General features: G+C 38.9%; 1 protein-coding gene across 1 annotated transcript in view; it reads right to left on the bottom strand.

Annotated features, from left to right (window-relative positions):
- adcy8 (adenylate cyclase 8 (brain)) overlaps window positions 1-26,422 on the bottom strand; it is an 87,046-nt gene that overhangs the window by 43,744 nt on the left and 16,880 nt on the right. The window contains exons 3-7 of the mRNA XM_052129268.1: window positions 24,141-24,271; window positions 23,323-23,434; window positions 14,855-14,982; window positions 11,990-12,148; window positions 8,283-8,553 (exon numbers count right to left, since the gene is read on the bottom strand). Of these exons, the coding sequence (XP_051985228.1) occupies window positions 8,283-8,553; window positions 11,990-12,148; window positions 14,855-14,982; window positions 23,323-23,434; window positions 24,141-24,271 (801 nt within the window). The remainder of the gene's footprint in view (window positions 1-8,282; window positions 8,554-11,989; window positions 12,149-14,854; window positions 14,983-23,322; window positions 23,435-24,140; window positions 24,272-26,422) is intronic.

Below are 26,422 nucleotides of genomic sequence, written 5' to 3'. Positions count from 1 at the left end.
CAAGCAGACCCACACCCATTTTCCATCCGGGCCAGCGGGTGTGGTTATCCACCCGTGACATCCGTCTCCGGCTCCATTCCAGAAAATTAAGTCCCAGGTATATCGGTCCATTTAAGATAGTCAAAAGAATTAACCCTGTTACTTATAAACTTTTACTTCCATCCCGCTACAAAATCTGTCCTGTGTTTCATGTTTCCCTGCTCAAGCCAGTGTTCTACAGCCTGATGTTTCCGCCTACGGCCCCTCAGATACCGCCTCCTCCACTAGACATAGGTGGTCAACCTCTGCTAGACTCCAGACGTCGCGGTGGCCAGTTGCAGTACTTGGTAGACTGGGAGGGCTATGGACCCGAGGTGCAATCATGGGTGCTGTCGAGGGACATCTTAGACCATGAGCTGAAAGAAAATTTCCACCTTCAGCATCCAGATCGACCTGCACCGCTTCCTAGGGGCCGAACTCCTCGTCACCGAGCGCGGTCGTCTGGAGCCGTCCGCAGACGAGGGAGAAGAACTGTCATAGAATCCTGTTCCACAATCCACCCCATGTCTTCCAGTTCCCACACTCGCTCACAATCCCCAGAATATTAGTTTCACCTGCGCTGTTTTTGGACTCTATTTATACCTGCCCAGTTCACCTTTAGTTTGTTGTTATTGTTTGCACGTTAGCTTTCCTTACCAGCTCCCGTACACTGATAGTTCTAGCTCTATTTTCTCTCGTGTTTGTTTTCCCAGCCCTGTTCCGCCTGTTTGTTTATTTAACCTGATCGCCTGGCTTTTGACCTGTACCCTGTTTTTACGACGCTTCTCTGGATTTGCCCTCTGTATTAAGTCTGTCATTAAAAACCTCTTCTGCATTTGAATCATCTCGTCCTGATTCATCACACCTGTGTCAATAATTGGGCACATAGTGTAGATCTTTGGATTGCTATTTATTTTTTATCGTCTATGAAACACAGATGTAATTTATGACTTTTGACTGATCATTATTAAATGTGTTCTCTCTGAAATACAAAATACAAGATCCCTCTTAAAGGGATAGTTCACCCATAATGGAAAATGATGTCATCAAGTTTTTCCAGACATGTGTGACATTCTTTCTTACGTGGAACACAAAAGAAGATGTTAGACAGAATATTAACCTCAGTCACCATTACCTTTCATTGGATTTTTCCCATATAATGAAAGTGAATGGTGGCTGAGATCAAATATTCTACTTGACATCTCCTTTTGTGTTCCATTAAAGAAAGTAAGTCATGGAACAACATGAGGGGGAGTAAATTATGATAGTGACAGAGACAGAGAGTCATATGGATTACTTCTATTCTGCCTTTATGTGCTTTTTGGAGCTTTACAATTTTGGTCACTATTCACTTGCATTGTATGGACCGACAGCTGAGAAATTCTTCTAAATATCTTTATTTGTATTCTGCTGAAGAAAGAAAGTCAGACACATCTGGGATGACATGAGGGTGTGTAAATGAGAGAATTTAAATTTTTGTGTGAACGATTCCTTTAATAAACACTCTGAGGTTGCAGGCATCATGTATTGTGTATGAAAGGGTCTCCATAAAGTTTTGGACTGCACACAAAACACAAAGATTAAATCCATTAACAGAACCACCATTTGGCAGAAAACATACCCATCCACTCACTAAAACACACTCCCTAAGACACATTCAGTGGCTGCAATGCGTCACTAAGGACAAAAGCTGAAAAGAGATACAGAGAAGAGAGAGAGAGAATACATGAAATAAGAGAGGATATAGAGAGAGAGGGAGGGATAAACGGAGCATGAAGGAGAAAAAGAATCCTGTTACTGCCTTACAGACATTTTTGTTGTCATGGAGACCAGCCCTATAATCTTACATACACACATACTTCTGTTTGAACACATCTAGAATAGCACACACACACACACACACACACACACACACACACACACACACACACACACACACACACACACACACACACACACACAGATGTCTAATCAATCAGAAAGCTTGCGCTCTCAGCTGATGTGTAATTGGCTGGTCGCCCTGTCAGTCATACAGTGAGAGCTCTTTGATGTGTTAAGATGACTGCATGACAAAGGCAACAAAAGCGGCACATTAATCAAAGACAACATTCCCTTATGTTAACCCCGTCGCTATAGCAACAGCCTGGCAACCCGGCCCACACCAACAGATAATTCTGCATCATAATCAGCTGCACATGCCACAAAAACCTTCTAGAACGTTGTCTGTGCCATATGGCCCTAAGAACCAGGAACTCTGTCATGTCCTTGTAGCGGTTTACAGGTTCTCTCATTGAAGGAAGCGGAAGCCAGATAAACAATTTAACGTGAGTATTAATTTCCCACATTTTTCAGTGTAACACACACACTATTGGCTTTTCAGCCTAAATGATCATGCATACAGTCCACTTGTGTGTCGCTCTCTCTCTCTTCCCTCCGGTGGTCTGGATTCCTTTTTTATCCCTCTCCAGCTCTAACTTTAAAACAGAACAGCTGTTAGAGATCATTTTCCACAGGTGTCAATCCTTACCATTCTTCCTCTCCTGGCCTCGCTCTCTACAGACTCAGGCCAGGGAGCCATCCGGCCTGTGATTTAATCCCTTCTATTTCTAGAGAGGAAATCCACCACAGCCATCTGCGCCCCCGGACTCTGGACCACCTAGAACTTAAAAGGCTGGAGAGCTAGATACCAACGAGTGATCCGTACATTGGAATCCTTCATTCGATGAAGCCACTGGAGTTGGGCATGGTCTTTTCACAAAGGGTGAAAGCATGCCCCAACAGATAGTACCGGACGGTGAGGACCGCCCACTTGATGGCCAAACACTTCTTCGCTGTTGTGCTGTACTTTGTCTCCCTCATTGAGAGTTTGCGACTAATGTACAGCACGAGTGCTCCTTCCCTCCACCATTTGAGACAGTACTGCTCCCAACCCCCTATCTGATGCATCCGTCTGCAAGATAAAAGGGAGAGAGAAGTCAGGAGAGTACAATAATGACCTGTTGACATGGCTCTGTCCACTGGACCAGATTTGGTGCCCCCATTTTAGTCAGATCAGTTAGCGGGCTGGTGACGGTTGAATAATTAGGCACAAACCTGCAATAAAAGTCAGGCAGCTTCAGGAATTGTCTCACCTCCTTTTTGAACTTAAGTCTCGGGCAGGCTGCAATCGCTGAGGTTTTATCAAAATATCAATCATTACTCTAAAAAATTATGTAATCCAGATCAGCGTGTGGTCTGAGGATTCAGTCCATGAGCCGCTGAAATGTAGCAGCGGCCCTGAACAAACCGAATGGAAGTGTCATGAATTGGTTTAATACGAACGGTGTGGAAAATGCTGTCTTTTCACTGGACATGGGAGTTATGGGGATCTGCCTATATCCCTTCGTTAAATCCAGTGTTGAATAAAAGTGAGCAGTCCCTAACCGATCGAGCAGCTATTGACTTTTCTATAATTTAGAGCTTGATGTTGGCAATACAAGGACTTTATCTCCCTGTGTAAATTCCCGTTGCCGAGTAGCCCTATTATACAGCCTGCTTTGATGTTCTTTAGCCTGGAGCAAATTCTTGTGTGTTAATTGCCCCAGTGTGTGGAGTTTTGCTCTCAGGTCAACCGCATATTGAATTTTGTTTATGCTGTTTGAAGGTCCCTCCTCCCAATTTTCCCATAGGACGCTGAGCATGCAGCGCAGTGGACACCCGTACAATAATTCTAATGGGGAGAACCCTGTGGAGGCTTGCGGAACCTCTCGTACTCCAAATAATAGGGGCTCGAGACACTTGTCCCAATTTCGAGCATCTTCGTGCATGAACTTACGAATCATATTCTTTAGGGTCTGATTAAATAGTTCGACCAAGCCGTCCGTTTGGGGGTGGTAAATGCTGGTCCGAATCAATTTAATCACCAATAATTCATACAGTTTGCATAGTGTACGTGACATGAACGTAATGCCATGATCAGTGAGGATTTCTTTTGGAATCCCCACTTGGAAGATTACTCTGAAGAGTGACTCCACAAAACTTCACGCAGAAATGTTGCACAGAGGCACTGCTTCTGGATATCACATTTTATAGTCCACCAGAACCATTACAAGATGATGTCCATGCCGTCTGCTCTAATGGCCCTACAAGGTCCATACCAATTCTTTCGAAGGGGACCTCAATTAATGGAAGGGGGCTTAATTGTGGTCTTCGGGTGGCCGGTGGATTCACCAGCTGACATTCACGGTATGCCACACACTACATGTGAACATCTCAGTGAATGCCTGGTCAATAGAAATGGGTCATTAGACAGTTCAGTGTATTTTCCTGCCCTAAGTGACCTGCCATCAGAATATAATGATCAAACTGGAATAACATTTCCTGACGGCTCCTCTGTACCAACAATTGTGTTGTATCCTCCTTTGTCTGAGTGTCCTGTGTCACTTGATATAACTGATCCATGATAATTGAAAAATACAGATATGTGAGTGCGATGTCTGGCTGGAGGCATTGACCATCAATCACTTTCACTTATCAAAGCCGTATCTAAGTGTCTCATCTAGCATCTACTCCAGAGGGAAATCCCCTGCAGAGAATCCTCTAAGGGCTGGGGGAGCTCGGCTTCTTCCTACTTATGTCCTCCTGACGTGTAGCTGACGTAGACGACCCTGGCACTGCCTTCCCAGCCAGTGAATCATACACCACAGACCGAAGCGTTTTGTTGCAGGACCCATCCACACACATCCCCTTAATAATGTTGTAAATACTGGCCAATTTGTGCCTAAGATTAGAGGATGGGAGAAGCAGGGACTAACAGCAGCCTCGACACTATGATTTTGTCCACGAAATTGAATAATGATTTTGAATTTCCCTGTGCACACACCTTACCTTCATCTGCCCACTCGTATCCAAAGCCTCTGATTGAACCAAGCTTTGGTCAATGTAGGTTTGATTACAACCTGAATCCACCAAGGCTTGCTATATACCACCTATATGCTCCTGCTCGATCGGGGGCGTGTGGCGCATCAGGGATCTGGACCAGTGTCTCCACCTCCACCATGGGGCATCGGTCCTGGAAATGCCCAGGTTTCCCGCAGGTCCACCAGACTTCACAGGCACACCCGCAGCAGCGGATTCAACAACCTGTGAGGGAGAGCAGTGGGTTAGGGAAAACCGGCAAATTGAATGGCCCACGGGATCTTGGAACCGGTTTTGGGGTCAGAATTCCCTGTTTCTGGGGAATAGGAACAGGATGAGGGGAAGGAGTGGGGGCTGGAGGAGAGAGAGAGAGAGCGAGAGAGAGAGAGAGAGAGAGAGAGAGAGAGAAGACCAGCCCATGAATATGCCGTAAAATGGTTCTCAGCCAGCTAGATTGCCTCCGTTAACGATGCCTGACAGTGGCACTGGACCCACTCAGCTGTCCCTTTCTGTAAGCGGCTGATGATCCTCTGCCAGCAGCCACCTCTGACAGGTGTCACGGAGCTGTTGGGCTGCCAGTTTGCTTCTCCCGGCATCACCCACTACCACCCACTGGGTCTCCGAAGAAGGGCAAGGACTCCATGACGACATATCTTTCTCTGACAAATCCCGGGTTTTGGCACTATAGTGGTTTACAGGTTCTCTCGTTGAAGGAGGAAGTGGGAGCCGGATAAACAATTTAACATCTTTATTTCCCAGACTGTTCAGTGTAACACACGTACTACAGGATTTTCACTCCAAATGATCCTGGATTCCCTTTATAACCCTCTCCAGCTCTCACTGTTACACAGATCAGCTGTTAGAGATAATTTCCCACAGGTGTCAATCCTTACCGTTTTTCCTCTCCAGGCCTCGCTCTTCACAGACGGCGCTCAGCCAAGTCCACATCACCACAGTCCTACAGCCCTTAAAAAATGTTTCGAATCCTAACAGCCCTGAGCACCCTATACAACACTATAAATGAACAATGGAACGATTTCCTAGAACACTGTCATTTAGGCCTAAAAACTTTCAAGAATACTATTCAATCCTTACAGTCCTCAGAATACCTTGAAATTGTCAAGCACAACGTTCCAAAGTTGTTTGTTCCCTGCTTGTTATAAAATTGTCAATTAAAATGTTAAGTGTTGCATTGAATCATCTGAACATTAAGGCTGGAAACATCTTCCAAGACTTCTAAAGTCTGTAGGTCAGGAACAGTGTTTTAAACAGTGCTGTTTTCGGAGCACATGATCATATTGAATTTACATGTGAGTTGTGACAATCAGATGTTGTGTTGAGTGATAGAGACTGTTTGAGCAATCATGAGCACTTTTAGATTTACTCTCTTTAACATGAGAGCTCTCTTTGTCAATCAAAGACGTGCACTCTTCAGGTGCTCTCAATATCTCATCATCAGTCACTCATCCCAATTTAAATCAGATTAATGTTGATCACAATACCATTAATAATAAATATAACTGTTTAACCTTCAATAACAACACCGCGCCTTCATCCATTTGCTTAATAATTAGTGATTTGTGTTACAGCAAATCTCAAAGACAGTAAACAAACCATAAATATTAATTGATCTCACTGGAGCAGTTTAGCTTGTTATGAATATATTTTTCTTATTTTTGAATGTATCTCTCTGTTTCATTATTGTTGAACTTGGGCCTGTTCAAGTGTAACTGTGTACGCCACTTTTAAGTGGAATATCGAAATTTTTAATGAGTGTTTATAGAATACATTTTTTTGTTGTGACTATTCAAGTCAAACTGTTTACACCATTTTTAAGTGTATGTAAGATTTTATTCATCCATACAGAACTCAGTGGATTTGTGATGAATTTTTGTACCTGAATATTAAAGTTAAAATAAGCTATTACACCATTCTAAGTGGAAGTTGATTTTAAATGTGTTTTATAAAAATGTTATTTTTGTAAACAAACAAAACAGTCTGCAGCTCTATTATCTAGGCAAATAAAGTATCAGATCGGGACTTGAATCGGCAGATATTTAATATTTAAATATTGGATTGGGATTGGGGGCCAAAAAAGCTGATCAGGACCTCCCTACCATATACAGAACAACACATCTGATCACAACCATCCAGAACAAATAAATACAAATTGCATAAATAACACAAGAGAAAATGGAGAGATGTGGAATTAAAGGAATATTCCAGGTTCAATACAAGTTAAACTCAGTTAACAGCACTTGCAGCATAATGGTGATTACCGGTACCAGCTAAATATATTTATTTTAATATGTACCTCCTTTTTTTAAAAAGAATAAAAAAATCAATAATCTAGGTTACAGAAAAGCATTTACAATGGAAGTGAATGGGGCCAAAAAATAAACTTTAAAATACTCACTGTTTCAAAAGTATAGACACAAAATGTAAACAATATTTATGTTAACATGATTTTAGTGTAATAAAATCACTTATTGACCTTTCATGTGTAAAGTTAGATCTAATTTTGCAACATCGTTGCCATGACGACTTAATCCTGTAAACCCTAAAATCCCACAATGGCTGTAAAATTATGATTTAAACAACTTTACAGCTCAAATAATACACAATTGTTAACAAAATAATTAATTTGAGTGATTTTATACATTTATAGGCTTCACATTTATGTCTTTAACCCTTCAAAAATTGGCCCCCATTCACTTGCATTGTAAGTGTCTCAATGTAACCTTTTTATGTTGATTTTTGCTTTTTTTAAAAGAAAAGGATGAAAGAATCTAAACTAGTTTTTGTGGTAATCAACATTATGCCATAATGCTGCCGATTTAATTTGACTTGAATGAAACCCCAAATATTCTTTTAAATCAGCAGTTCACATTGAATGACAGGAGCAGTAAACAAACAGATACAGATCCTCTGTTTACTGTAAAGGGTAGTTCAGCCAAAGATCAAAATCTGTCATTATTTACTCACCCTAATGTGGTTCAAATCCTATATGACTTTCTTTCTTCGGTGCAACACAAAGGGAGATGTTAGGCAGAATGTAAGTTTCAGTCACCGTTTACATTCATTGTAAGGAAAAACATGCAGTGAAAGTGAATGGTGACTGAGACTAACATATGCCTAACATCTACCTTTGTGTTCCACAGAAGAAAGAAGTCTTCAGGGTTTGGACCAACATTAGGGTGAGTAAACGATGACTGAAAATGAAAATGAATATTTTCATTTTTGGGTGAACTTTCCCTTTAAGCTCTGATTGCCTGCTGTGTTGGATCACTGAGGGTGTGTTTATGTGTTGATTGTGCATATTTATGCATGGTTGTCCGCTTGTCTGTGTGTTTGTGTGTTGCACTCACATTCTGTTTGCCTACTATGTTATGGAAGGGAAGTTCAGGGCTCCATGTTCCCTCTGTGAAGGAAGTGTTGGAGGTTCTGTGATCTGAATGGTTTGTGGAATCTTTCATGATGTCCTCAGGCAAGGTGAGCAGGCTCTCCTCTGGCTGTTTGATCAGAAATGTCTCAATGTTGTGTCTGCGCAGGAAGTCATTACGGTCCTTCCCATGACCCTCTTCCACCTCATAGTCACCATTTAGACAGTCTAGCGCTGCTTTGGAGATGTGGATCCTCCTGAAGGAGTCGGAATAAACCACAGATACATCTCACACATTCGCAGTCTGAGCACACCAGCCTCTTTTGGTGAGGACCAGTATCCGGAACATAACATAAATATCTCACTCTTCTACTCTTGCACACTGAGGGTTAAAGGAAGGGGTGTAATTTAACGAATTACAAATACTCATGTTACTGTAATTAAGTGGTTTTTCCCAGGAATTACAAATGGTATACTTTTACTTTTACTTGAGTACATTTTAAGTGCTTGCAACTGTACTTTTACTGTGCTATTTTCTCACCATCTGTGTTCACTAATTCTCTATCCTGATTTTATTTTTATCTATCAACATGATTGGCTAGGGAGAGTCTTGTGACTCCCTTCATATCACATCACATGTAAAAAAAACTTTAACTGCAGCTGCAGATCCAGTGCCATCCGTTATTGCAACATGCTGATAATGGATGTGGAGGATGCCTCAAACACAGTTCAACACCTGAACATCATGGCCGCACCTGAAAGGGCATTTTGCAGTGAAAAAGCCAATTGCTTGACTGTGTCATGTGAGTTTAACTTGCTCAAGCCAGATATCAGCATTAATCCTGCCTCAAATATGAAGAAACATATCGAGGTAAATTTTATATTTCTGCTTACTAGATTCTGTGTCTCTACAATGTAGCCTGTAAATTAGCTATCTATCACTGAGATTATTGGGTTGATGTGAGAGATTAATGCAATGTTATCAATAGGGCTGGGTTATAAAACCATCTCTATGTTTATCTGAAAAAAAAAAGATAGAGAGATGTCCTTGATATCGATGATTAACCTTTGAGTAATTTTGAGTAACTTAGCCTATGATCTACATCTAGACCAGGGGTGTTCATTACATCGATCGTGATAGCAAGACAACCACTGGTTGGTTGATCTCGATAAAATATAAAAGATTGACATTTAATTTCTTGGCGTCTGTAGCTGCAATTCAATTGACAGGCGGCTAATGTTTGTGCACTTTACACGCGCATGCTCCAAGAGTGCTAATTCGGGAATGCGCCTAAATGGTCAAATACACTCTAGAATTCCGTCAGTGTCCGTCTTGATGAGGCATTAATGTAAATGCAGTCGGTTTGGCCTAAAGTGAACGTATACAGTTGGACAAAAAGTGTATTTGTATCAAAATGTCAGACTTGAAGTGTATATGTTACCGTGTCGTAAAATGCTATTACCAGGAAAGTAGAGATGGTAAAATTATTTATAATTATATTAAGCCTTTATCAAGTTTTTTCTAATGCCTGATAGAAAAGTATTAACCTTTGTAGAGCAATACTTCAGGCAGAACATTCCACCAGTCACAAACTTCAGAAGATTGTGCAGCATGCATTAGAATGAGAACACAACTATTTCTTGGCTTAAAAGATACAAGAACTAAATCAATGTGGAACATTGTATCTCAAAAGAAGTTCTCTTATCATTTACTCACCCTCATGCCATCCCAGATGTGTATGACGTTCTTTCTTAAGAACACAAATTACGATTTTTAGAGGAATATTTCATATCAATATGCTCTGTAGGTCCATTCAATGCAAGTGAATGGGTGCCAAAATTGTGACACTCCAAAAAGCTCATAAAGGCAGCACAAAATTTATCCATATTACTCAAGTGGTTAAATCAATTTCTTCAGAAGTGTTATGATAGGTGTGGGTGAGAAACAAATCAATATTTAAGTCAGTTTTTGCAAGAGATTCTTCTCCCTGCCCAATAGGTAGCAATTTGAATGAAGAATGTGAATGTGAAGAGAATTTCTAGGAAAAATTTACTTAAATATTGATCTGTTTCTCACCCAACCTATCAAATCTCTGCTGAATACAAGGATTTAACCACTGAAATCACATGGATTAGGCTACTTTTACGCTGCCTTATGTGATTTTTGGAGCTTCAAAATTTTGGCACCCATTCACTTGCATTGTGTGGACCAAAGATATTCTTCTAAAAAACGTAATTTTTGTTCTGCTGAAGAAAGAAACTCACACATCCGGGATGGCATAAGGGTGACTAAATGAGAGAATTTTCATTTTGCGTGAATTATTCCTTTAAAGCCTGATGTAACCCCTGTACCAAACAACTTGTCCCACCCCTGCTCTACCCACTCTATTTTGCGGGACATGACGTGCAAAGTGACCCAGCTTTTTTTTGCATTGTTCTGAACAATAACTCTCTCTGTCTGCATTAAGGGAAATGTATATATACACAAACTATGATATAAAATGGGGATCATTGTATTGAAAATAACTTTTTGATCTTTTCATTCCTGTAATCATGTCACCCTTTTATTTTTATTTTTTTAATCAGAGTCATGTAGTGTTTACAGTATCATAGAGGAGTGATGCATTTTAAAAGTTGTCATTCACAAACACCTATAAAATACCAATTTTTTTTTATTCTTTCTGGAAAACAGCCATAAAAGGGAATGTAAATTATGGTATGTGTGCTACATTTTTAAATTGCTGCATAGAGTTTTTATTATAAAGTGAGTATGAGTACTCACTACTCAGGTACTTTTAAATGAGCTACTATTTTACTCTTACTTGAGTAGTTTTTAGAACAGGTACTTTTCCTCTACTCAAACTACATTTTTTAAGATGTAACAGTATTTTTACTTGAGTATTCTTTTTCAACCAAAAATGAAAATTATCTCATCGTTTACTCATCCTTATGCAATTCCAGATGTGTATGATTTTATTTAATCTGCTGAACACAAATCAAGATATTTAGAAGAATTTTTCAGCTCTTTTGGTCCATACAGTGCAATGAAAGGGTACCAACATTTTGAAGCTCCAAAAATCACATAAATCAGCATAAAAGTAATCCATAAGACTCCAGTGGTTAAATCAATGTCTTCATAAATCTATATGATTGGTGTGGGTGAGAAATAGATCACTTTCACATTCTTCTTCGTGTTTTTGGTGATTCACATTATTCATGCATACTGCCCCCTACTGGGCAGGGAGAAGAATTTCTAGCAAAAAAGGACTTAAATATTGATCTGTTTATAATCCACTATATCATACCACTTCTGAAAATATGTATTAAAACACTGAAGTCATATGGATTACTTTTATAATGCTTTTATGTGCTTTTTGGAGCATAACATTTCTGCACCCATTCACTTATATTATGGACCTACAGGGCTGAAATATTCTTCTAAAAATCATAATTTGTGTTCAGCAGATGAAAGAAAGTCATGCACATCTGGAACAGCATGAGAAAATGATGAGCGAATTTTCATTTTTGGGCAAAATATCCCTTTATGTACTACAGTAATCATGGCTGAGTGTTTCTGAGGGCAAACTGATAATCCTACTGTATTTCCTCACTTTCATCTAATCATCAGAGAGAGTGTGTGTGTGTGTGTGTGTGTGTGTGTGTGTGTGTGTGTGTGTGTGTGTTACATCTTACCCGGGTATTCCCCCTGACTCCAGTTTGTTGGCTATGTCAACATCCCAGGACCAGACATCAAACTGCCATTTCCGAAGGCCTAGAACTCCACATAGAACCGAGCCAGAGTGGATTCCAATACGCATGTCTATGTCATGCTTTGTACTTGAGCGCACATACCTAAACACGCACATATAGAACATTTGGATGAAGACAGACAGTCAGACAGACAGATGGAACAGATCTGTAAGGCAGAAGTAAGTGGCTGTTTATAAAAAGCATAATCGAGGTCACACTGTCAGTGCTGTGTGTGTGTGTGTGTGTGTGTGTGTGTGTGTGTGTGTGTGTGTGTGTGTTGAGTGGTAATGTGAGTGCTGTGATATCTGACTGTTAGTGCAGCGATCACACAGACACACCTGCTCAACAAGAGCCTCTCATCTGCTATCTAGCCTCTATTAAGGGTCAACATGACTGGTCTTTTGGCCTCTCTCTCTCTCTCTCTCTCTCTCTCTCTGCTCTCTCTCTCTCTCTCTCTCTCTCTCTCTCTCTATCGCTATCGCTATCTATTTCTCTCTCAAATTAAAATTCAGTTTCGGATTAGCTTTATTGGAATGACTGCATACAATGTAGCCAAATAATTCTGTAATAGTAATAATAAAAACATGTATTACATACTTAAAACAACATATAGGTAAGTGCACAAATTGTAAAGAGAAGTAACTACAGAGAACAATGAGTAAAAGTAAATTAAACTGACATTTTCAGTATTTAGAGAGGGGTCACCCTCTCTCAATCAGATCTTGACAGGAGAACACATACTCTCCTACTAAATCTATACATTCAACCTTCTCTCCAAGAACATATGAGATTACTCATTCTGCTGAATTCAGGCAGTATCTGTTCTCTGTGTGTAAAGTTTGTGCTTCTAATGGTATATAATAAATACTATACAATATAAAATAAATATTAAAAAGGACATTATGAAATAAATACTGTAATTTGATTGTCCCTTGATTTGTTTGATCAAGGCAGTTATTGGTTTCTGAGGTTGTGCAGCACCAAAAAATATTTTGCTGCAACAGATGAGTAATTTTCTTCCCCCAGTAACACCTGCATTTGATCTGTTTCTGCTTAACTGAAAAACGGTGAAATACAGGCTCAGTGAGTGATTACTGGCCATAAAAAAAAGCCAGTGTTTCCCAACTTTATTCTGCCACGGCTCACTTTTTTACAATTAAACAAATCCCATGGCACACCTCTATCCCATTGTCCCACATAACCATTGTTGATAGTTTCCTTTTCAATAACGTCCATGTTTTCTGTCCATTTTAGTTGCGTGTTTAATTGTAATGTTTGAAATTCAGCTATGCAAAAAATGAAAGTCATGTACGATGTATAACGTGATGACATGTGGCAAGAGTGCTAGTTGGGTAATGAATAATACAACAAATTTGCATCTTTTCTTATTTTTAGATTTGTTCTTGCAATTTAATTCTTGCAATGCCACAGAATTTTTATTTTATTTATCTATTTCTTTACATGGCTCCAGACTAACATTTAAGAGTGATAGCACCAGTGTGAAATTCTACAAATGGTCACACCACCAATTGATTTGGTCACACCGGTCAAACTGATAGAAATTTGTTTTCTTTCACGGTTTCATTTTATCAGGATCTTGATGATTAAAATCAAAGCTGGTCTGGTAATCTGGCATACCAGGCATTTTCCCGGTGGGCCGTCGCACTTAGGGGCCGTTCAGGGGTGGACTGGCCATTGGGAGAACCAAGCGGGCCGGTGGGTCACGATAAGCTAAAAAAAGCTGCCGCGTTATGTAGAACGGACCACAAAATGAAGCCGCGTTATGCAGAAAAGGACAGCGAACCCAACAAATAATCAATGCCGAATTCGTGATCAGCCCGTGCTTCTCGCAGCTCTGTTTATGATGATCTGCGTGGCTAAGTGTTCGAGACCGGTCCACGTGTAAATGCATTGAGCAGCGCTGACTGATCCGGATAAAGCCGTTTCCTTTCACGTTTGGAACATTTGAGGATTGATATGTCTCATACGGAACAAAAAACGACAGAGCTCTCAATCAGAGAGTCAGCCAACTTTGTATTTGCACCAATGGGACCTCTTGCAAAGTTTAATCACACTGTTAGGAAAAATTGTTGAAAGAGTAGTCTCAGTCCGAAGCCCTGATTTATTTTGTGGAATCTGATCATTTTCCACGGCACACCTGACAAAATTGCACAGTGGTTGAGAAACACTGCTGTATTTGGTAAGGATCTGTCTCTGTTTTGTATATAACTGTGCCAAAATATATAATCCAATTCTGCCAAAATATGCTTTCTGTTTAGGGCCTGATAACATTCCAATTAACTTTTTTTTAACTTTCATTTTCCCAATGGTCCAAATATTAATTTTTGCTTACTTTCATGATTTGGTTTATTCTAATTTGGTTTTGTTCAGCAGTGCTGATCTCTTATTCACTCGCTCACACATTTACATTGCAAAGCACATACCATTCTTCAACTGTTTAAAATCTATACATGTGCTCCTGAGACAAGACCATAATCTCGCATGTGTCTCCTCTGGAGTTTCAGAAGAGACCTAAACATTATGTCACAAACTGTGCTCAGATTTATCAAGATACCAAAGTCTGCAATTAAAAGTCAGAGATTTAAAAATGAACTCAAACATTTCTCATCCAATACATCCAAGACCACATTCATTTACAACAATAGTCACATATGTGTCTATTTGAGCAATACAAGCTCTGAGCAATACAGTGAAAAAATTTAATAGTGACATATAACATGCTTATTGAGAAGTTGAATCATTATTTTAGTATTAACTGAGAGGTGTATTCATGAAAGGAAGGTTTACCTGATGGTTTTGATCATGCTGAGGCCCATCTCAACACAGCAGTGGGCGTGATCTGGTCTGGGCTCGGGAAGCCCAGAAACACAATAATAGCAATCCCCCAATATCTTGATCCTCAGACAATGATGCTCCTGTAGGAGAGGAGAGGAGAGGAGAGAGAGGAGAGAGAGGAGAGGAGAGGAGAGGAGAGGAAATGTATTTATTGACAAAAGAAAAATGTAACCATCAAGCAAAAGGAATTAAAAAACGTTCCTTGCACTTTGAATACATGTGTACACAACTTAATAATTAACTTCAAAAAAGTTAAAACATTTTAGAGGTAAAAATATCATGAATTTTGAAATCACAGATTTCAAGAAGTTATTTTTAAGGGTCTCTAACAAAATGTGCTTTTTCATAAAAATGTCAACCAAAATTCTTTTCTTTTCTTTTTTTTCAGTGATGAAGGTCTAAAGAGATCCTCTTTTGTTTTAGTTTTTCTTGTCACATGACAACAAAATGGCTACCTGAATGTTGGTTACACCACCAACAGCAAGAAATAATAATAAACGATTATTCAGCACTTCTCATGCCAACATTACATTTTTAAAGAATTTTAGCTGGATGGTTACACTTTTTTAACCCCCAGAATAAATATCAAAAAGATGTTCATCATAGTAGAGGTATATTCAAGTAATTGTTTTGTGTGAATTGCATTTTTATGTATTTTTGAATAATTTAATAGATCCAGACCAACAACATTTACTAAAAATTTTGGGTCAAGACATTCATCCAAAAGTAAACATTTATTTACTTTGTCAAGCATATGTGAAAATGTACTATTAGGAAAAGACTAAATGTACATTGCAGGTTAAAATGTGGTATAGTATGGCGCTTGTTACACCAAGGTCATGGGTTTGATTTTCCATGAACGCACATTCTAATAAATGTATATATTGAATGCATTGTCACTCTGAATTAAAGCACCTGCCAAATGCATAAATGTAAATTAATGCGTGAGAGTGTTTATAATGGCAGCCTAATCAACCTGAGATTTCTATTGCAGTCGTTATCTGTTTGTTATCTCTAAGCCAGTCAGTCTTTTGTGTAGAGCTCAGAGAGGTTGGTAATTATAAGGTCGGCACTCACTCATTCGGTCTCTCTGAGATCCATTACTCATGCCTACTGCTGTATTAATGTCTTTTCACAGCTCAGTAAACGGCTGAATGGAAACAAAGAGTCTTTCTGCCCGTAGCCGTCATTTGTCAATAGCAAAAAAAAAACACACACACAAAAAAACACCACCTACAGCTCTATTAACATTGGACTGACTCATGATAACATGTTTGAAGCACTAATGCTAATCACTGCAGGCTAACTGAATGCCTTTTACAAAATAAAACCAAACTGAGGGCCAATATAATGGTTATAAACATACAGTTTTACAGTATGTGCTCCATACTCTAAACATCAATACAACAGCATATTGTAAATAGACAGCAACCCACAGTTATTCATTGCATTTTTTCTAGTGTCATGGAATATGCTTGCAGCTCGATTGAACCTTACAAAAAAGTACCATGACAATAACATGGTACAGATATGGAATCAGATCATACTTTGATATATACCATAGTTCTGCATAAATACTAATGTCCTAGTCCAAGGTTCCTGTAGCTCAACAGGTAGAGTTTGGCAATGGCCAGATCATATACAGTGTATATATATATATATATATATATATATATATATATATATATATATATATATATATATATATATATATATATATATACTATGTATATATACTGTATACATACTGTATATTCGTCACAGTATGTACATTTCCCATTAGGCAGCATGTGTGTGCAGAAGAGAAACAGAGCCAGAGAGAAAGACAGACAGAAAGAGAGTGAGACAAGATGTGAAAAATTATTCTAGTGTAAAACAGGAGTTTAAAGATTTGTCAGGATGTGGCAGGAGGATGCAAGTGATCAAAATAGGGTGACCAGATTCCTGCTTGTGGAAAACTGGACAGCCCCCTCCCAGCAAAAATGAAATAGATGTATCCTTACCAAGGTGCAGATCAATGCGAAGTAGAGGGTGCATCCGCATCTGTAACTGTTGTCTCCTTGTACTTTTCGCTGGCAGCAATTTTTCTCAGTGTGCGCTAGTTCAAGAGTTTATTGTAAAATGCAGATCAGTCCAGTCCAAAATTAAGCCGCATGAAAAGCATTGCCTTCATGACTGTTACACTGAATCGAGATTTATCCGGTGTCCATGCTGCATTCATTAATGAAAACATATGCAACACAGATGCAGATGTCCCAGGAAGGCATAAAACAAACTCCACGACCTTGGCTAAGACTCCAAAGTTGATGGACTTGCTTTCCAGCTCATGAAAAACGTCTCTCCATTTCTCAGACATGGCCGCCTAGTTCATGTTCCAGTCAACGATGCGACGAGTGACAATGACAAGCCCACTCATCAACGAGCATGGTTTCGTAAATCAAAGTGAGAGCGGGGTTTCTGGAGTAGAAGTGTTCGAGGCTGCTCTGAATGGCTTTCCACTCTGGAGGTGTCTCTGTAGGGCCCACTCAAGTTTTTCTGTGTTCTCCAATGAGCGGATCCAAATTTGGAGGTAATCCACCGATGCTGAATAAAAGTTTCTCACTGCACAAAAGGGTAACGCTTTAGATTACAGCCCTCAATTTACAGCGTACCTTTTTTGTATTAATAGTGTAACTACACAGTACCTACTTGTAGGTATAAAGGAACAATATGCAAAGTTTGGGGAATAAAGGGGTAACAACCTGGAAAATTACAAATAATTTATGCTGTACGAATTTTATAACTAAGAGGTAACTATTCTAATATTACATGACCTACTATGCTAAACAACAATCTTACTTTGAAAGCAATTAAGCAAGAACATACACAGCGTACTGTAGGTATTTTTAACTATGGGGTACATACTCTATTATTACAGGATACATGAGTTACCTGTAACTACATGGAAAAAGGGTGTAAGAAGTCAGACTTACTCTGTAACAACACGGAACAATGGTATATTTACATAGTAAATACAGATTTTTTTTGCAATAGTTCTAATTTTGCTTGCCTTGTTTTACCTAGTTGCCTTGCCTAGTTTTAATTTTGCATTGTGAGAGAGAGATTAGATGGATGGATGGATGGGTGGATGGATGGAATACCTATGTATTAGAGAGAAAAAGGTACGCTGTGTATGTTCTTGCTAAATTGCTCGCAAACATAAGAATGTTGTTTAGCATAGTAGGCCACACATACCACGTAATATTAGAATAGATACCCCTTAGTTATAAAATACTTACAGTATAAATTATTTGTAATTTTCCAGGTTGTTACCCCTTTATTCACCAAACTTTGTATATTGTTCCCTATTGTTCCATACTATACCTACACGTAAGTAATTTATAGGTACACTATTATTACAAAAAGGTACGCTGTAAATTCGGTCCATAATCTAAATCGTTACCCACAAAAGAAATCATCCGCTCGCATGTCACCAGCTTCAATCAGGGCATCCAACTGCTTTTTAATGTCAGAAGGTATGAATGATTCCTCCAGCCTGGCCTGCAAGACTTTTCTCAGGTCATGAATGTGGTGGATATGTGGTCTTGCTCTACTATATCCAGTGCACGGTTAAAAGTGGCGAGAGTGCGAAGTTTAGTGCAAGGCTCGCTGAAAATGTCTCTTAGAATCTTTGGGCATTTTTCTTGAAAAATAAAGTATGCACGTAGACCGTTGAAAATGTGTGAGAGAGGAAACGTGTGATGCCATGCTGCAGTAATTTCTGATAGTCCAGCTGCACAAAAGTGAGTGAGACAAATTCAGATTTGGTGCGGGCAGAAGACAATTTCTGATCATACATTTTCTTGTTCAATTTCACAGTGCAGTGACCTGACCGAAAACTATGGCCATGAACAACAGAATGATAAGCAAAAAAGTCATTCACTTGCATGCACCTTCAGATTCTGAACTTTGCTTCACAAACAAATCACTAACATTTGGTGTGGCGCCCTTTCTTTTAGCAGCATCCACAAGCTTTTTTGAATGAACATGCTGCGTGATGCAGGTGTGTATTCCATGGGCGATAGAAAAACAAACTCCACAAATCTCACACCTCACTTTACTAGGTTCAGTCTGTGACTCCTTTTTTAGAAATGTAAACTCTTTTTGAAGATCCTCATTGAATTACATGCACACTTCCTTGACATTTTCCAGCCACAATTTCATCTGTGTGCATTTTCAAACTGACTCTTCAATCAGTTCACTAACTGAACATCTATTGATAGGGGATTGTGATTGGATGGTTTAATCCAATCATGTACTTCAAATAACATAGCATGATTTTTTTGGTTTTACAAGCCGTATCCTTGGCTACCTTTGATTAGAATACTCACGTGACTGTGAAAGCTGTATAGGTGATAGAGAAATAAGGGACAAAACATTTTTTTCCAGAATAATTTGTGACACAAGAGAAAGTGCTTAAATACTGGACTGTTCTGGGAAAAATGGGACATCTGGCCTCCCTAGATCAAAACCATTTAAAAGAGACAGCTCAACTGCACAGTTAGCCATTACAGCACTAAAAGCACACATGTGACATCTCTGAGTAAACATTGCCATAGGGAGAGAAAGTGAATACTGCTCATCATGTTAAACACTGCTGCAGAATTGTATACAGCACAGAGCGTGAGCTGCACAAGGCCTGCTCAAATCAGTGTGACTGCAAACTCACACAAGAACACATGGATATTCAAATTTGACATACTGATTCAACCTTCCGCACGGACACATATGCCACATTAGAATATCAGCATTATGCATCAGTGAGCCACTTTTTGGTAGGTTAAACCCCAATGATTATTGCACTGACTCATGAATAAGATTATTGGAGAAGCACAGCTAAACCACAGAGACTTGCTGCATGAGGAGAAGAGTTTAATATGTTTCATAATGCATTTATTGCCTCCCACAGATTGAAGAGCAGAAAAAAGCCATACATTTTTTAAATAATACAGACAGGGTTGATCTGACAATGTGTGTGTGTGTGTGTGTGTGTGTGTGTGCATACTTTGCTATAGTTTGCAGACAAAATTGACCCAAAAAATAAGCCAAATCTGATAAGAATCTCCCTTTTGGGGACATCCGGAGACTTCATCCGTTGGAAAATACTGTAATTCATAAATACAAGATATACTGTTTTTGAATTCAGTTCTTGAATTTCATTTCACAAATGCAAAGTTTTATCTAAAAACAATTGAAGTCTATAGCATATCTACACTTTGCTAAGTAAACGTGTGTTCGTTTATTTACTCTGTCTTTCAAGGGCGTTTATAAAGATCTACACTAACTGTTGACAGTTGAAAACTTGTGCAAACACACACATACAGTACACACAAATACACGGGCACTTGCGTCACAACCATTAACACAACATTTTATTTTATTTACGTGATTCTTTCATCAGCCATTTAGCGCATCAGTGCACTGCAGGACATGAATGAGGGAAGCCCGCACACATATTGCAATCTCTATCTTGCCACAACTGATCTGGTCCTCTGGTGCCACTAAACATGCCAAGCCAAGAGACACTGGCACTCTTGAGAATAAGGCTTTTTACACACATCCATCCATAAATGCAACAGCAGGCTTGCAATGGGCTTTCAAAAGACAGCGTTTTTGCTGTATACAGAAAATAAAGTGATTCTGGGTTACCACACTATTTTCTTTGATAATGACCAGAAATTATAAAATGGTTATCAGGAGTGGGCCTGATAAAACTATTAGAAACTTGAAAACTATTGTTAGGTTGTCTCTCACCAAAACCTAACATACGCCTGCTGAACACTTGAAATATGAAGCACGAGTCGCATGGACAACTTTTATGAATCATTTGGGTCTTTTTTAAGATTTTAAATTAGTGATTTGAAAGTGTACTGAAAATGTACTGAAAAGACGTACCAGTATATCCATTAAAACATCTATTTTTGTGTTCCGCAATAGAAAGAAAATTATACAGGTAAGGAACGATATTATTGTGAGTAAATTAAGACAGAATTTTCATTTTTGAGTGAACAATTCCTTTAAAAGTTTGTTTAATCATGGGCTAGAGGCACAGAAATGTACTAATTTAGAGAATACTGACATAGTGAAGATATAATGAGAGAAATGGCAACTTATCCAATATCTTGATTAATTTCTCTGACTAATTTTATGTCATAATTCATTAAAGGAATTTGCCGGGTTCAATGCAAGTTGAGCTCAATCGACAGCATTTGTGGCATAATGTTTATTACCATAAAAATTTGTTTGACTCATCCCTCCTTTTCTTTAATAAAAAGCTAAAATCTTGGTTCCAATGAGGCACTTACAATGGAAGTGATCAGGGGCCAATTTATGATCATTAAAATATTCAATTTTCAAAAGTATAGCCACATGATTTTAGAGTGATTAAATCATCTACAAACCTTGTAAAGTTATAGCCAATTTTACAACTTCGTTACCATGATGAGGTAATGTCAACAAACCCCATAACCCTAAAATTATTGTAAAAATGGCAATTTAAACAACTTTACAGCTCAAATAATGCACAAGTTTTAACAGAAGAATTAATTCAAGTGCTTTTATAAAATTTTAAGCTTCACATTTCCATTTTTAAACCCTCCAAAAAATGGCCACATTCACTTTTTTGTCCCCTTTCATTTCCATTGACAATTCCATTGCCTCACTGTAACCTCGATTCCTGTCTGTCACTCACTCAACATTGTGATGATGGAGTGACATTAGGGGTTTGATCTTGAGAGCCCCAATCACCTTTGCTTTATTCAGAAAAGGCCATTGAAAATTGCCGAGTGGAATTTGTATGCTACTCTCCGCCCCCAGACACACGGGTATAAAAGGAGATGGCGTGCATCACTCATTCAGATTCTTTCTTCGGAGCCGAGCACATGTGTGTGTTCGTCCTCTCACCTTGCTGTCAGCTGGATCTATGGTGCATTACAGCAGTCACCCTCGCATGGATGAGTGTTGTGCTGCCCCTGGGCACTTCGGCGACTGAATACACAGGTGTAAAGAGAAAGAGTATATTTTCAAAAAGAGTCTTCTTGCTTGCACAAACAGCTGGTGTCTTTTTAAAGATGTCCTTTTGCCTTTGTGCTACTGGATGTGGCCATTATCTCTCCCCACTGGATGGCCATGAAATTTGCCTCGACTGTTTGGGTCGCCAGCACACTGAGGCAGCTTTTGTTGAGGGGTCAAGTTTTCATTGCGAGAATATGCCCATGAGAACGTTGAGGTCGCAGATCTCTTCCATCTTTGTGAAGCAGAGAGCCACCGCAGCTGCTTCCCGACCCAGTCCGTCTTGGGTGGGAACCCAAACGGTGGGGTCAATGCTTCCCCAGCATTATACTAGCAGGTACTTGGTGGGAAATTGCTTGTCTAAAAATAAGGAAAGGCCACCGCCTGTAGCATCCTCGTGTAAGTGCCTCCTCCCACCCTTATTGGGATCGGGGAGACACCTTACCTAAATTCGCTGGAAGGTCACGCTGTGGTTTAGCGTTTGCTGCGAGGCACGCAGCAGCTTGCCCGTATCCGTCTGCGGTGTTTATTATAGGTACCCCTAGTGTCACTACAATGACACAACATTGAGTGAGTGACAGACAGGTAATGTCTTGGTTACAGATGTAACCTCTGTTTCCTGATGGAGGGTACGAGACGTTGTGTCCCTCATGCCGCAGCACTCAGCTGACCACTGACATGGCTGGGACTCTCTCTCGGCTCCTCAGCATAAATCTGAATGAGTGATACACAAGATATGTCCGTGGGCGGAGAGTGGCATGCAAATGTTCATTGGCCTTTCCTGAATAAAGCAAAGGTGATTGTGGCTCTCAAGATTGAACCCCTAGTGTCACTACATCGACACAGTGTCTCGTTCCCTCCATCAGGAAACAGAGGTTACATCTGTAACCAAGACGTTTTTGCTTATTTATTTTTTAAGAGGAGGAATGATTCAAAATAAATGTTTGTGGTAATCAACATTATGACACAAATGCTGACGATTGAGCTTAACATATATTGAACCCGGAACAATCCTTTAAATGCACACTTGTCACCCTGCTATTCTAAGTATGGCTGGGCATTTCTTGTAATTTTGTAATTAAGAACATAAAAAAAAGTACTTGACATTTAGAATTTAAGTTCAAACTTTGAACCTGTATTTCTTGAGCACTATTCATAGTCCACATCTAGATGAAAAATAAAATCTTACATTTGCACTGACACACAAAACATTGAAAGTCGAATATTTAAAGCTGAACCAGTACTCGATTAATCGATTACTTGTGCACATCCCTAATTTTAAGGACTGTTACATGAGGCATTATGCTTTTAAATTATGCTGTGATTAAGTGTTTGTGTGTGTCCATGTGTGTGAGTTATAGTTCACTCACGTGTGCCAGTCGGTCAAAGCGTGCAAAGAGTTCGTTGAGCATTCGAACAAGTTCCTGAGCGGAGAGGGTGGTGGAAAGATTGGTGAAGCCCTTCACATCAGCAAATAGAATACTGTATAAAACACACAGACACAGTTAGAGTATACAGTAGTATTCAGTAATAACTATAGAGTATGCAGTAGGTCAGTTCGAATAAAAGTATTTATAGACTGAAAATACACTGCAACATAGTGTAACATAGAGTAATTTCTTTGCCACTAGCACCAAATGGAATTACAAATAAAAGGATAGTTTTCAAACTGCTTTTCCCAATGCTTCCCCCATCTGCCATTGGTCAGAAAAATATATTCCCGCCCCAAACTTTGAGTCAATTTAGCTGCATAAGTGTGGTCGAGATAAACAAACTTAGCAATGTTTTGATAGCGCCACATAGCCACAGTGTTAACACTTTTTGACTAAATTAAACCACATGATTGCTTACTTATACTGTAGTTTTCCTTGCATGTGTTTTGAGTGTGATTATGTATAGATATGTATCATAACTGGGTGGATAGTTTAAGTCTTGGAAAATCTTTAAAAATCTTGGCCATCAACTGGCAATGGCCAGTGAGAACCCATTGGAGACGGTCACGGTGACCAACTGTATCGCAAACGGGCTACATGCGTTATAATAGAGGTAACTCAGCCACAATGACAGGTGACTGAGATGTAATGGAGGATGAATGAGCTGCAGTAGTTGGTGACTGACTTGATTCTATTTCAATGATTTCAATTCTATTCATCATGGCTGGTGACTGTATTGTAAAGGAGGAACTTACCTAACGTTCTCATAGCGATGAATGTAGATACGATGAAACTGGTGTTGTAGGGTCTCGTCTTCTACATTTGCCATGTCGTTTATCATCTCCAGCACTACAAAGCGTGGCAGCACCGACAACACCAGGCGCTCCTAACACAAGTGCAGTATGGCAAAATGTGTTCATTAAATATGGGCTTAAAGCAGTTCAATAATTGAATATGTAGACAAACAGTTTTAACTTGAAATTTCATCATGAATGACAATAAAATTAATACAGTTAGTTAACACTTACTAAATTGTTGCCTTATTATTTAACTCCACACATAATACAGTATATGGCACAACTTCCTTTTTAATACCATAAAAGCATTAAGTCCATTTTAACCCAGTGTGAGTTTCCTTAATTTCCTTAAAAGTTTCACTGGTCAATCAAATATCCTTGAGCATCCAGTGCACAGAGCCAAATATTAATGTAAACAGTGTAATCCACTATTTTCATCTAAATATGTTCATATGGAATATTTATGCAATCTGAAATTCTAACAGATTAAAATAAAAATAAAAAAACATCTGACAATGTATCATTTGTAATTCAGTCCAATTTCAGAATAGGCTAAACCGGAATGCTTAAAAAAAAAAAAACTGCAAGTGTAAAAAAAAGAATCATGTAATTAATTACATGATTCTTTATTAATTAATTACATTAATTAATTAATTAATGACATTAATTACATACGTAAGTATGTATGCTAATTTCACTTTGTGACACAGCATGGATAAAGAACTTGTACTGCAAATATGAATTTAACAAACCAGACGATTGTTTGCTCCACTGGCTGAAGCTGAATGCAAAGGAAAATTTGGATAGATGGACATACAAATGAAGAGGAAATGGGTAAACACATGACACACACACACACACACACACACACACACACACACACATACACACACGCGTGCGCGCACTGGGCTACACTTGACCTTTACAATTGCTGCTTGTCAGACTGTATGATATGAACGCATTGATATCTCCATTGCACACTGTGCGACGTTATGTCAGACTGCACGACATATATACCATCCCAATCATCCCAATCAGTGAATGTGACTCACGTTATGGGAGTGTTGCGGAATAGAAGCAAAACTTGTCCACCACCAGCATTTCCATTGTTCCAATACCACTCCATCACGAGCATAGGCTCAAATTTACAAGATTTTAAGACAGATAATAAGACACAGCTTGATCACAAATACAGAAAAGTACAGATGTTGAGAATGAATGTGAGTGCGGGAGGGAGCCTACAGTAATAATGAGCTACCACAAGCAAATGTCTATTGTGGAAATAAAAAGACTTGTGGCCCGAAAAATTACAAACTTCTCTGTTCACATTGGAGAAAACAAAAAACAAAAAAGGTAGGTTATAGTACGTCTTTCTCCTCTTTTAGATTAGTAACCTATCAGGAAGAAAATTCATAAAGGCTGATAATATATTACTCTTGCAAATTCCCTATGGATAATGCACAAACATTAGTAACCTATCAGGAAGAAAATTCATAAAGTTCATAAAGGCTGATAATATACTACTCTTACAAATTCCCTATGGATAATGCACAAACATGATATAGATTTCTATAATTGTATCCAACTGTATTTGCTGATTTGGATTAAAAGGTCCCACAAATACTTAACATTATGCATTTTTCAATCTTTCTATTTTATTAATTTATTTATGAATAAAATCGGAGTGGTGTGAATCTTAACTAAATAAGTTTACAGACATTTAAATAAATTTATTAAAAGTAAAATAGTATTTAAAATAACGTTGTAAAGAAAATGCATGATAAATGTAAAGAAAATGTAAGCTCTGTATTTATTTAATTCAGAGAATAATGCTTTCAAATTGCTGATGTGATACACTTTTCTCGAAGTATTTTCTGCTTGTTTATTAAAACTTTTATATGAAATGAAAAGAAGAAAAAAACATTGAAAGTGCTTGAGGAGAGTGATAACTGGGCACATGGTGGTGCAAACACTGAGTAGGTTTCTTTCCAAGTGAATTAGGGTGCGAGAGAGGAGCGGAATATCTCATCTGGCCGTCGTAATAGCAGTCACACTATATGGCTACGATGCTAAATTTCTAACACTGCCCAAATTTCGTCAGAGGCTGAAGATCATAGCAAAGGCTATTAATCGGCTGTCTGTGAACATGTCACACTGAACGTTGTAAGATTGCCGATTTTGCCCTGCGATGAGAGAAATCCTGTAGGATTCCCGAAATTTGTCTCAGATGGCAGAATCAT

This window comes from Xyrauchen texanus, chromosome 6, assembly GCF_025860055.1.
Source record: "Xyrauchen texanus isolate HMW12.3.18 chromosome 6, RBS_HiC_50CHRs, whole genome shotgun sequence".
In the NCBI taxonomy this organism is placed as follows: Eukaryota; Metazoa; Chordata; class Actinopteri; order Cypriniformes; family Catostomidae; genus Xyrauchen; species Xyrauchen texanus.
This window is presented reverse-complemented; position numbering and strand designations above follow the sequence as displayed.